Source organism: Patella vulgata, chromosome 3, assembly GCF_932274485.2.
Source record: "Patella vulgata chromosome 3, xgPatVulg1.2, whole genome shotgun sequence".
Lineage (NCBI taxonomy): Eukaryota > Metazoa > Mollusca > Gastropoda > Patellidae > Patella > Patella vulgata.
In genome coordinates, this window is record NC_065881.2 from 19240444 (window position 1) to 19255105 (window position 14662).

Sequence of the window (14662 nt, forward strand, 5' to 3'; positions counted from 1 at the left end):
GATAGTAAACATGAATTTGTTGAAAGGTAAAAAAAAAAGTTCAGAAATCAACCCCCAATTTAGAATTGTTTTTGGGGTTTTTTTTTTACGTAGTAAAATACATACTTCCTTTTTTATATGTATGCCAAACTAATTGTAAACTTGTGAGTTATTTTACAACATATTGAAATAAATACCATGCACCGCATGAAGGGCACCTGCAGGTTCTGTACAAAATATGTGCTGAAAAACGGCTGGAAAAACTGTCAAACGGCTATACACTACAATTACATAGATAAACAATTATATAGTGTTTCCTAATTGGTAGAAAAGGCAATGATATCATCAATGAATCAATCACAATTTATTACGCAAAGGGGAGAAAAAAGATGGCTGCCGTCCAAGGTTGGCACCTGTGGTTTGTGAAATTTGTGGAAATGTGTGTTAAAGGTGCTGAAAATACTTCCAATTATCATGAAGAATACTACCAATAGGTTACTGTGCAACATTTGCTCTGTAGAATAAATATCAGGATAACCACCAATCTGGTGCCAGAAGGTTGAAATCTGGTGACTAACAAATTAATGATTTAACCTTCGTCTTTAGTTTAGCATTTTGTATTTAACATTTGAACAATCTTGTGTTTTGTTTAGAAGAACATACAAGTTATCAGATCTGATAGTGGTCTATTATTAATCCAGAAGGATGGTTAGTCTTCCATTTCTTCACTGGATGAAAGTTCTTTGGGATTTTCTAGTGTGGTTTCCCCTTGGCCTTGTCATTCAGGTGCAGGATGGAAGAACCTGGTAAGGTGAAAGCTTCTTCTTATTTGGATGGTAGGAAATGCCTGTCTTCATCAGCCCAGAAAAGTAGGATATTAAACCCAATATACACTTTCACAGTTCTAAAACAGGATCCAATGACATCTTAGAAATTTTATCTCCTGACAGACTCGAAGCTAGAGCTGGGAGATCTGTTAACTACGAATAGACTATTCTAAAATTGAACAACGGTTTTACCTGAAGAATGAAAAAATATGCAAAATTAGAGCTGGAAGATCCATTAATTACGAATAGACCTTAATACTTTTCTAGAATCGAACGGCCATTACCCCTTTTACCTGAAGAATGCAAAAAGTTAGAGCTAGGAGATCCATAAATTACAAAGAAACCTTAATACTTTTCTAAAATCGCACAGCCATTACCATTTTACCTGAAGAATGCAAAAAGAGCAACACAGATTGATTTAATTTGAGAAAAGGGTTGGCACTGAAGATGCCATAAAACAATACTCCGGGGTCTGAAACTAGATGTAGCAAACAATTGTTTAGATCTGACACAGATGAAAGAATTTGTATACATGTTAACCTGCGACGATCGAAACCATGAAATAATCCAGTTTAGGAAATTGTTTCATTCTGTTAGGTGAAGGTATTGCATGTATCTTAACCTGAGACCATTAAAAACATTGAATAATGGAGAGTATAGGGTACTGTAGCGGTTTGTATTTATTAGAGAAAGCAGGTACTTGATACAAATACGATGTATATGTATTAAATGATGGGATATTCAAACAAGTAACAAGCTTGAAATTCCAGAAATTCATTTTGTTTGGTTTGTAAAGAATTTAGTCTTTCACGAATTGAATTCATGAGACCAATATTGAAAGACATTTTGGTCTGGGCTTGATTTATTTTTGAATTTCTAATAAAATTCCCTCTAAAGATCTTAGCTCTCTGGTACTGGTGTGTTGTACATGACTGAGTGTTGTATGGATCATTGCTGTTCAAGGTTTGGGTTTTGAGGATTGAATCTCTTGTCCTGAAGGCACTGGTTAATGGTTAATGGTTATGGAAACGATTTATTTTATACCAAAACAATTTATACCAAAGGACATAAATTTATGTCTCATAAATTTGCATTTATGACCAAATCCTGTTTTTTTCTTACCTGTTTATATTTTTTCGTTGAGTTCTTTTCATTTTATTTGCGATTATTTTTTCGCAAGATGAATAGTTTTTATTGGTAGTATTTACTGATATGTGTCACTGGGAAATTTCAATGGAGAGAATTGTAAGAACACAATGACTTTATTTTAGAATGTAACAATAGTTTTAGATGGATATCAAAAAGATAGGGACGCTTGATAATGAAATGACGCTTGAAAATCTCTGAGATTTAATGGATCATATGGGGCGATTTAAATGTTATAGTAAAACCTCAATTGAAATCGGCTTTGTGTACACAAGAAGGGGTTTTAGATGGGTTGGGCTTTATCATTATAGTGATAACATTACCATTAAGGTCCTACAGTAAACCTCCTAAAACCCCTTTTCTCATCCTGAATTGAATAAAATTGTTATGCAGACTTTATAAATAAATATATACATGTATGCATTACAAATATGCATAATATTAAAACTGCTCAGCTGTTTTCTCAAGTTATGTATAGAATTGTCTGCATGCATAATTTTATGTATTTGAATGTGTAAGCAAGGAAATATTTACTAGGGGTTGCGTTACTTGAGACCCTAAACCAGATTTGTTGACAAAGTTGAGTTGCCATTTCCTGTGATAAGAAATTGAGGTCCTTGATATGACACTAAATACACTAAATGTAATATTCTACCTTGTCATTTATCACGAAATGCACTTAAATTACTTTTTATGAAATGACAAGATATAGATAGCTTTGATTATAAAATTTATTGTTTTCAGAAAAATTTAGTTGAAATAACTTCTGTTAATGATTGCAGTGATTAAAATGCAGTAAAATTCTCTGATTGCCATTTGAATTTTTGGGTAATATTGGTTTAATTCTCGATAAAATGTACTCAGATTGAATATTTAACATTTGATTTAGCCAAAAACTCATGGATTGAATTCAGTCAGATTAAAAAGAGGCCTATCAAAAAATCTTACCAAACTCTGGCACTGGCTTGTTTATATCATGGCAAATGTTGGGAAGTTTTAATTCATCATATTTCTGTAAATACTGAATGGAATTTAACCGGGTTCAGATTTCACAATTTGTAGTTTGCAAAGAAGTCAAAATCTCTGAAATGAATGATGAAAGTTGATGATTTCTCAGGTTAATTTACTTTAATGAAACTTAGTTAAAGGGGCATTAGATAACGGTTTGACAGTTCTCGCTATAATAGTTAGAAAATAGATCATGTAAATAGAATATGCTGAAAATGTCAGTCAAATTGCTCTACTCTGAACCGAGATATTAGCTTTTGAATTTGAGGCTAACCTCAGTCATCATTACTAAAGTCTGTACGATAAAAAACAAAGTCTCGATTATCAATTTTTACATTTAATTGAGAGTTGATTATGGTCTGGATAAGTTAATTAATATCTAATTAATAATTTAGATCACATTTCAGGCCGAAAGGAAGACCTGCATGTTTAATGAAAGCTGGACATTTTGGGGGTTATTTTAGTTAATGAAAGCTGGACATTTCTAGGGATATTTAAGATAAAGAAAAGATTAAAGAAAGCAGAAGACAGAGTCAACATGATGTATGATGTAAATACAAGTTGTTTGGCAAAGCAAGATTGACCTATGTCGTACCACAAAAGAAAAATAAGTCGTATACATATAAGTTTATATGACAAGTAACTTTGTTGTAAGTGACGTGTAATCATTTATCATACATGACACTGTTGGAGATGTAGGGTAGTGTCATCCAAGTGAACGAACCTACCTGATTGTTCGATTGGCTGTCAAGTTTAAAATTACAATAAGCAGGAAATAAGCCCTTAAACCTCTAATTGTGTTATCGTGGCCCCTGAGGGTCGTCTATTGGCTCAAACCATGATATTATACTAGATTATGCGAAATGTCGTGCGCCCACAGAAAAGCCAAGCAGAAAAACACATAAACATGACATCTTGAAAAGTTTGAAGTTTGAATAATGTCCAGTAGTGTAGTTGTTAGTGTTTTTCAAGGGTCTAAATGGAGGCACCCAGATTTGAACTAAATGTATCCATGGCAATAAATTGAATCTTTATGATAAAGGATGGACATAAAAAGAATGATATCTTGAATATTATCAAGTTCACATTTTATTTATATGTTTGTTGTATAATTTGACTAGTGACTCCTCTGGTCATTATCAAGTATAGTCAGTTTCTGAGATCCAAGCGAAATCTTTAGGAACATCTGATATTATCAAGTACCATTACTACAATAATAAATAAAGTTCTTATCCATTTTAACCTTAAATTATTATATGGCTCGGATGTTCTAATCCATTAATTCGATGCCCTAGAGAGTCAATTATGTGCTTGTCATGTGAATAAATATCTAAATAATAAATTATATAACATTTGAATCCAGAAAATAGATGGATTTAGATCTGTCCGAAAAAATAAATAATAATAAAGGCCTCGATGGAACGTCCTTAAATAAGTTAAGAACATATGCAATTATAAAAAATGATATAAATTATGAAAATTATTTAGATGTGATAAGAAATCGAAAACACAGAAAAGCACTAACAAATCTAAGAATAAGCGCACATAAATTGAAAATCGAAACAGGAAGATATTTAAAATTAGATGTAAACGATCGTTTGTGTAATGTATGTCAGGAGGTAGAAGACGAAATTCATTTGATAACAAATGACGAAAAAAGAAAAGAACTGTTCAGATTAATTCTAGTTTGTGAACCAAATTTTTATAAACTAAATGATTTACAACAATTTAAAATACTGTTGATGAATAAAAATACAGAAATTTTAAAATGTTTAGGAGCTTTTGTATACAATTCGTTTATGTCTTTATAAAGCTGTGTATCTTTGTATAATTATGTCCATGTATGTATCCTTTGTTTGTTTCATGTATATTTCTATTATGTTTATTTGTATATGCACATAGCCTTGTAAGGTTTTTTATGCAATAAAGTTTCTTCTATAAGGAATTATCATATAAAACATATTTAATTTGACCACTAAAATTTGGGTCACTGGTCTTCTTAAAACATGAAACCTAAACCCATACTGGTATAAAATATATGTTTATCTTTTTATCATTTATTTAAAGATTGAACAAAAGGTGGTATATAAAAGACCGGATGCCTGTTATTAAAAATAAAGTTTACATTCAAAATATCAGATAAATATACCTATACACCAGTGGGTAAATATGGTAGACATGTGAGAATACTATAACTCAAATTTCATCATTCATAACGGTCATTTTCAAAAAATGTTTCATTCACCATAGATTTTTATTTTTGGGGGGGAACCAATTCTTAATTTTCTGTTAAATACACACTGGGATTGTATTGAAGAAACTACTCAGTATTATATTTCAATATTGCCTGGACTTATATTCAGGGTGCATTTTATTCATTCTGAAAATTTCAATAATATGTGTGAATGGTAAATTTTGTTTGTATAGACTTGTTAATTATTCGTCTATTTTGAAACCTGTTTTAGTTAAATATTTGATTTTCTAATGTTATGATTGATAATTTTCTCGAGTAATAATACCTCAATATAATTCATTTTGACATTTTGATTAAAATTAGAAAAAATTTGGGTACACCTGTAGACTCCCAGTTTTGTAGATTCAAAAAATGTTTTTTGAATTTTTGATTGATTTTTACTTAAGAGTTCAAGTATATTTGTCTGGATGGTGATCACGCTGTTTTTGTTAAGGTGTGGCTAGCTTACCTTTTTAAGGGATTAATTGACCGTCAATATGGTTATAAATTTGTTTTCAGCTGTCATAAATATACAAAAATGATGACTAATATCCAAAGTATAAGATTTATTAGATGAATAACTTTTTGACAAAATGGATGACATATGTTCACAAATTTTTTGTAGAAGGAATCCAGGTTTACATAAATTGTCTTGGGGGAGATTTACTTTAAAATTTTCATTGGTTTGACAGTTTATATTGAAGTTGCTCAGTTGGGTCTATATTATGGGCAGGGAACAGCATCTAGTTGTTTGGATGGAACAAAAAATCTGAGGTCCTATGTGCATATGTGTAAAAAAACACACTGGACAGTTGGAATTCGAAATAAGAGTAGGTTGTAGCCCCGCTGTTAAGGCAATATTTCTGTCATAGCATGGAGTGGAGTGTGCCCATCTTCATTAGTCCTCTTAGTGCAGAAAAATAGAACATTAAACTGTTTCATTTCATTTCTATATCATGGTCAGTGTTGAATACAATAGAATACTTGGGTATTTGATGTGACCACATACTGACCAAACTGACCACCACAACCCATAATGAGACTGTACAGTAATATCGGATCACAATTACCAATGGAGCTTACAAGATTCTTGACATACCTTCAATATTGATTTTAAAGTGACATTCACTGAATGACTTGGTGTGTTCTTTCATTCCTTGATCAGTCATTTGGAAGTTTATGATAGGTTATTATAGAGATCCAAATTCATTAAATTAAATAAATGTTTATATAAAATGCCCAGTACTTCCCTGCTTTCGACTTGATGACCTTATGCCTAATCCTAACCTGGGTACTTTTGATATTCTCATCAAGTGTCTTCAAGGCAATGATCACCACCTGATTAAAGATTATTCAACATAAATTTGATCAAATTTATTGAGAAGGAGTTCACGTAGCTAAGAAGCTTTGATGGTACTCCTGTAAATAATGAAAGTTAGGCAACCAAATAAAGGGGGTCTGATGTCTGTGTAATGGTAGTGTCCCTTTAATATACCTACATCTTTATTCATCATAATATACCTGTATATATTATACATACAGTAGTAAAAAAATATATTGTATTCAAGTCACACAATAAACCTGATGACAGGTTCAAGTAGTACTTATTTATATATAGGTAAATCAAGTATACTATACAACTTCTGTATCTTTAGACTACAGTATACAATTGGAAATAATGAAAAGTTTCTATCAAAGGAATTTCTATCATTTTGATAGACTGGGGTTAGAATAGATGAGTCTATTAAGTTCTTTAATCTATTCAGTACAACCATAATATTATGACTTGTGTTTTCTTGACTATATCGAGATATATTACTATTAGGGTTAGATCAAAAGAACAACAGTAATTTAAGGTTGTTTATTTTCTCCCAGTTTAACGTGGTTAAATGTGTCTTCAAGGCTGAAATGGCTCACTGTCGTGGTAATACCATAAAACGTTTTTCCACTTCTCAGTTCTGACAGTTTACTCCCACTGCTAAAATTGAATCATATGTTAGTCCCGAAATGACAAAGTTTGTGTTGAGTGGATGTGAAACCCCATTTCTTTCTCTCTTTATTTTTTTTTACACCACCACCTGTAGGTGGGGGCTAAATCTTTTGACATCTCTTTTTTTGTGTGTGATTGAATCCAATCCAAGAGATTATATACAATTAATATTTTGGTTTAGTTTCCTTAATTAAATGTTAAGTTATCAATTTGAGTACATGTTCATTCTGATACTAACTCATTTACCTGTACCTGTCTTGTCTTCATATTGCTTCAATACTGCTAAAAGACAATATGGAGGTCAAGTGTTAGGCACCAAACGACCTGTGTCTTTTTATGCAATAATCTCCAATTAACTCATCCAATCATGAAAGCATATTCAGTATTTATTTGGTACATGAACATTTTTTCGTGTGCCAAAGTATATAGACAATGTTCTATGACATCATAAAATAATGAGCTCATGTTAGGAATAAAATGACGGACAATTGTCATGCCCGACATTTTACTTATCTGATTTATTTGATAAGATACAGTAAATATAAAGCCTACATTATAATCTTTTTCTATGATTTACTTTGAATCACAATGCTTCAATTTTACTCTTCAAAATACAAGAAAAAACCAGTGTATGTTACAAAGCTTCAAGAATGTAAATATATATTTTGCATTATATACCCTGACCTTCGACCTTTTCTGTCTGGTTGAATATAAGTATGTATATATATTTGAAGAGTTAAATAAATAAAATTAACAAAATGTAAATAAACTAGTCTTATATTAATGATAATGGTGATGGGGATTTGGTTATTTGATATGGTGGAACAATTTGATAATAACAAATCTTCTCAACTTAATGTCATTATTCATGATTTTAAAAATTTTGTAAGTATTATATTGTAGCACAAAGGGGTGGACAAGATTGCATCGGTTTTAAACAAATATTCATTTAAGACATTTCTTTCTTCATGCATATCGTATGTACATTGCGGATGTTCGTACTGAGGAGGTTCACCACAATATAATAAAAGGATCATCCAATTGAATCTGTGCATAAGACGAGACTAAAGGAAGAATTTGTATCATACAAATGTTTGAAATATTTGGGGGGTGGGGGTAAATTTGGTTTCATATTAATTCTAAACATGGACGAGGTAGACAAATCGCTACTTCATGTTGTGAGGGATTCATTTCAGAGTGGTTGTCTTCATCTACGTCTAAAAAGTGCCTTGTTAGTCTCAAAATCATAAGCCTAGAAATAAGGCAGAGGTCACAGGTCATTGTCAGACACAAATTCAGACTTTATCAAATGCGGTTCCTCTTGTGCCTGGCATTTGGTTTGGTTGAGATTTGTCTTTTAGCTGTGATTTTGTTAACGTTTTAAATATAGGTCTGGAACAATATTAAATATGTCAGATTCAACTATAACATCCTGTTTTTATTAGCCCAGTCCGTGCAGAAAAGTAGGATGTTGTACCCCATTTCATTTTATATGAACTACAAGTAGATACAATAATTCTTGATAAGAACCATATTGATATCTTAATGCCTCTTTCATTTCTTGGTTATTAATTTAATTGAATGGAACTAAGATTAAGATACTTTCTGGGAGGTTAACCATAGGACGAATGGAAACCAAGGTGACTTAGCACTTATATCTGAACAAAGATCAAAATAATTCTTAAGAATTGATGACGTCACAGATGGGGACTTCAATCACATCTCACAACAGCCTGTCAATCATTTAGGTTGATTTATTTCATCTCGCGAGACCCTGTTCTTCCACCATCTTGGCTCTATTTACATCATCGGAGGGATACGTGGTTGTTTTGACAGGCTAACAAAACAAAAAAATAGTCCCTAAAGTGTGAACATCTTGCTACAATGTAGCTGTAGTGCCACGGCAACCATCACGAAGCAGCCCTCCGTTGATGATAGTTTGTCTTTTTGAAGTAACAACTTCAAAAGTTTCTTTCTCAATTCCAAGACTTGAAGGTGCTTGATAAACCATTTCCTCGAACAGCTGTTGACCATTTGCCTCAAGACCTGCACTTATAAGTAAATTCATCTATAAAATTAAGGAATATTTTCCAGGGTCGTTAATCCTAGTAACATGCTGTAGAAGCAAAATTAAGTTAACTTTGATGTATCTTCCTATAATTTCTGGAATTAAAAGGATATATGGTGGGATCGTATCGTAACATTTGATTTTTATTGAAGTTTCGTTTATATTTTTTTATTGTAAAAAACGAAATCAAAAGATAGTAATCTTCAGAGCTATAACACACAATATGGAACATGTGGTTGCCTTTCAATCCATAAAGCTTATTAACTTGATTGTATATAATCAAGAGAAGGGTTTGCTAATATCTGTCAAGAACAGGCCAAATTTCTCATATACTTATTTATCAATAGTAAAAAAATGTACTGTTTTAATGTAAAGTCTGTTATTAATTAAATAAGCTCATCTGAATATTTAAAAAATCTGATATTGCAATGAAAAGACTGTTGGCTGGCTTTTATGAACAGTGCAGCAGAATTATCATTACACATACAGATGGTGGTGTGAAATTAGTAGAAACCAATGTAAACCATAACTTGAGCTAAAATTATCAATTTAAACTAATGTTGACTAAAATTCTTTTGTATGATCTTAAACCCTATATTTAACTTGGATTATGGTGTTAAACTCTATATTTAACTTTTATTCTGGGATATATGGTCCTATATTCTATTATTAACTTGGATATGATATGATGTTAAACTCAATATTTAACTTTTATTCTGGGATATATGGTCCTATATTCTATATTTAACTTGGATATAATATGGTGTTAAACTCTATATTTACTTCTATTCTGGGATATAATATGGTCCTATATTTAGCATTTATTCTGGGATATTGGGACTGTAATTTATATTGAATCAACATACAAATAAGCTTGTCATTAACTAACTTAATAAAAGTCTTTTTACTATTTGTCAAAGATTTATAGAGGTTCCATAAGAATGAGCATTTCCTCTTTCTCAGTATAAAGTATATTTATTCAGTTGACAAATTTGACAATTCTAACGTGGTTAATTAATTCTAGGGTATAATATTTGCTCAGGTATTAAACTGGCTTTGAAAGCATCATGGCTAATACCTCCATTAAAGTTTGACCCAAGTGTCAATAGAAAATAAATGTCAGCAAGTGACAAAATATGTAATTTGGTCAGATGGAATCCAGACAATTTTGAGTGGACATCCTTTAAAAATTCTGATCATCCTTTGTAGCCATGTTGTAGACATTTTGAAGGTATTAATCAGTTGGTGGAAGTACATGGGGGGAAAAAATTACTTTCTTTTAAGGATGGAAAATTTGTTGACACACAGAGACATGCAATTTTCACATAAAGTTCCATTCAGACACGTAATTTTCATATAAGGTTTCATTTAGAAACATAATTTTCATATAAAGTTCCATAAAGTTATAGTTTTACATAAAGTTCTTTTAAGACATGCAATTTTCACATACAGCTTCCATTAAGTTTAGTTTTGCATAAAGTTCCTCTAAGAAGGTTTATTTGCACGTATATAGTTATGTTATATTTTCACATAAAGTGAAGTGTTATTTTCATAGAAAGTTCTGTTAAGAAGTTTTACTTTCATATAAAGTTCCATTCAAAAGTTTACTTTTCACATGAAGTTTTAGTACAAGTTTTATTACATACAAGTAATTTTGAACAAGTATTTTATGTTAACGAAAGTTCTGAGACCAGAATCAATTAAAAGCTAATAATGGCTGGTTTCAGTAAAGAATTTAAGTCTTATTTATCTATTGATTTACTTTATCTAAAACAATCACCATATCAAAACAAAAACACATATCAAACTTAATTTTAAGGACCAATTTGATAACTGACAAGGGTTTTCCGATACTTATATTTGGGTAGTCGTGATTTGGATAGTTGGACGCTAATATTTGATCATGTGACAGATATTTTTAACCGGTGAGCGAAGGAATGTGGGCCATGAAGTCTTGTTAAACAATGTTTTATTTGTTTGTATTTGTTTAATTCTGTCCCATGTCGTGTTGCTTCTGGATGAACCTGGATAAAATATGTCATTATTTTGCCTGCCAAGATTTCGGCAAGTTCAGTGAAAATATTTCTACCAGTCAAACATCGGCCTGAAATACTTGAGGATCTTTTAATGGCAACCCATTTTGGAAGTCGATTCTTTTTGGGTGGGATTGGATTGACAATGTTTTTCCTGACGCAAGGTCATCTATAAAGGCTGTTTTCCTTCTTCAAGTCAATAAATTCATTTAATTTTTGATTCTCGAGAAAGTGAAAACATTTTATGCCCCCAAACAGTACACGCCAAGAACTCTTGACAGATGGAATTTGAAATAAGAATAGGTTGTATTGTCGCTGTCCAGGCAAAATTTCCTTCATAGCACAATATATAGCATATGCATCTCTTCATTAGCCCAGTCGTTGCAGAAAAGTAAGCTGTTAAACCCCATTTTGTTTCAATGGCAAGATCGACATCAAAGAACAAATAAGGATCAAGACATAGGTGTCAGTGAACATATAAAAGTTATCTCAGTGCACATGTAGCATTTGATAAAAACAATAACGATATGTTGACATAAAGTAATAGTGGGAGTCGACATATTAAAAAACGTAAACTTTATAAGCTGTTACATGTGTACGTTTTGTTTTAAGAAAAATTAAAAGCTCCCAACAAAGAAGATGGCAGAAGTTAGCGAATTATTTTTGAGACTATTACAACAGCTTCTTGAATCCAAAACAAAACTACAACTATTGTTTTAATTCTAATGTATTTGATTTGGGTCATATAAGCATATTTTACTACATTTACACTAAAATTTGAGGCTCCTCAAATGTAATTAATTACATTTCCATTACTCATTTCTTTCCATTACTCATAATGTAATGATTTCCTTACCATAAACCAAGCCCTGTAGATGTTACTTTAAAGGAAAAAGTTGATTGCAAATATCAGCCATTTATCTCATAGCCATAATATAAAGATTACTTACCATTTACAGACCACCATGATAGAAGCAAAAAGTTTTATATAAGTAATATATCAATATATATTTAAACTGATAAATTATAATAAGATGTTTGATACTGTTAAGTAGTTGCTGATATACCTATCAAAGTTGTTAAAACTATGGCAAGAGATAAGTTAATTTTTGGTAGCAGGGGTCCAGATATCATAATTCATCGCTTGTCAATCATTCAGCAATCACCGCCTGACTGAATTCATCATTTTCCGAAATATTCTAAGTCATTCTGAAGAAAGATATTTCTGATCTTGATTATATCTTTATTTTTTGTGCAACAGGGACAGGAAGAGGGTCCATTATTGAAAGCCACCCAACCAAAACCGAATACGATGAATCTTGCAATTCAAGCCTGGAAATAAGGCGTCTATCATAGGCTTTCTCCTATACAATTCCTCGGGTACCTTTCATGTTTCAAACACAGATTTGTCTATTTTCTGTATTTCTTGAATTTATAATACATGGTTGACACCAAGTTCAAAATGTCACATACAACTTCAGTAGTGCCTGACATTTTTTGTCATACAACCATATCCAGACATTTAATTGCTATTGATTAAGTCTTGTCAAAATAACCTACCAGTTCTAAATGATATATGGATAAAAAGATATAACCTTTATTTAAATATTTATTGTACAAGGGTAATTTACTCTTTTGAAGTGGAATTTAACTATCAATTCTGACTAATAGAGCCAGACTTTACGATTAGGTAATTCCAATGTTATTATTTGTTTTGATCATATAATTTTTATTTAAAACTAGATATAATTCATTCGTAATTTACGCTGTATTTACTATGAATTCTAACCAGCAGAGCGTATAAGTTAAAGGATTTTTGAATAATAGCAATTGATGTTTGGCTATTAGCCATGTCGACAGTGTTGAAAGAATAGGTAGATTTATGTTGTTCGAGTTTACCTGATGTTAAATGAGGTAGAAATCTGTAGTTTACTAACATGTCAGTAAAAGAAATACAATATATCAACTATATATATTATATATCAACTATATTTATATACTTTACTTACCTACATAGATCATAACTTAAACTGCATTTAAAGCAACATGTGCAGCATATTTAAGAACCCATTTCTCATTATACAGTTGCAGGATTTGAAGGTACCACATGTTTGTTCTTTGTATAGTTAGAGTATAAGATTCCCTGTAGGGGTTGTGAAGGAACTAAACTTGATTCCTGCTTGTCTTGGTTGACATTACCGAAAAAAGATACCCCTAGGCAGTTAGAATACATAGACGGAAATGCAACTGTCTGCTGGACAAAATTCTCCTGCTCACAATTTTTTTTTTATGTTATTCTCAAAATGACCTAATAATGGTGTTGAAAGACATTAAACCATATTCCATTGAAAAAATTTATATCAAAAATTCCCATAGCACACTGACATTGTTTCAGAAATTGTACAATCATAAGGAAAATAATTATTTGATTAAAATTTGATGATATATTTATGAATTATTTATGTGTTTTTCAGGTAAACCAACCTTGAAACATTTTCCAGAAGAAGACATCAAAGTAGGTATTGGAGAAGATGTTAAATTCCGTTGTCGTGTTCAAGGAAGTCCCAAACCATTCTTAAGCTGGTACCATGAAAATGAACTGATCTTGAATCATATAGAAAGGTAGGTCTTTTTATTTGAAATTTGTTGTTTATTGCTTGCAATGTCTGTGTAGTTTGTGTCCACAGGTTTGTCTTATCGTTTTCTTTGTGTGTAATGCAGTCCTCCTGCACTTACCTGGTACTATTTTTAGTGCATGAGACAATTATGATTTTCTACTGAATATTTACATAGTGATGTCTATTTTCAATGACCTATCAATTTTAAGATCCCTAGGCAGTTGAAATATGATATAAGCGTGGGAAATTATTAATATAATTGATTGTACCCCAACTGGTAATAAAAAAAAAGAGAAAAAAACTAATGTCTTATGGCAAAAAAGATGTTAAATGTACTTTTAAATCTCTTGGTAAACAGAGGCGTATATTAATATGATTTATTGCCCGCTATTCCTGGTAATGAGAAGAAAAATAAATCTAATATACCTCATACAAGTAATCAGTTGATATTAGATATACCTCCAAATCTCTTGAATTTATTTTAACTACTAGTCTCTCTCTGATATGCGGCTTAACTGAGGGCCCAAATTTGCCAGGGCCCCCAAATTTGCCCTTGGCCTAAAACATTCACACGGTCATGCTAGTATTTTGATACCACATGTGGGTGTGGGTGTGGAAGCGCGATTCACCCAGGTCCAATTTGCCTGGGGCCAAATTCCATGGATTAAAACATTCATGGATCGTGACGACGAAGCATGATGGGCAAACATACACACAGGCACAGATATCTTTGATTTTATTTATATAGATTAGACTTTTG

At 31.6% G+C, this 14662-nt stretch overlaps 1 protein-coding gene across 5 annotated transcripts in view; it reads left to right on the plus strand.

Moving 5' to 3' along the window:
- LOC126815477 (fibroblast growth factor receptor 2) overlaps positions 1–14662 on the plus strand; it is an 85110-nt gene that overhangs the window by 45668 nt on the left and 24780 nt on the right. For all 5 annotated transcript variants that reach the window (XM_050541137.2, XM_050541140.2, XM_056099479.1 and 2 more), the window contains exon 3: positions 13759–13906. In XM_050541137.2, coding sequence (XP_050397094.1) covers positions 13759–13906 — 148 coding nt within the window. The remainder of the gene's footprint in view (positions 1–13758; positions 13907–14662) is intronic.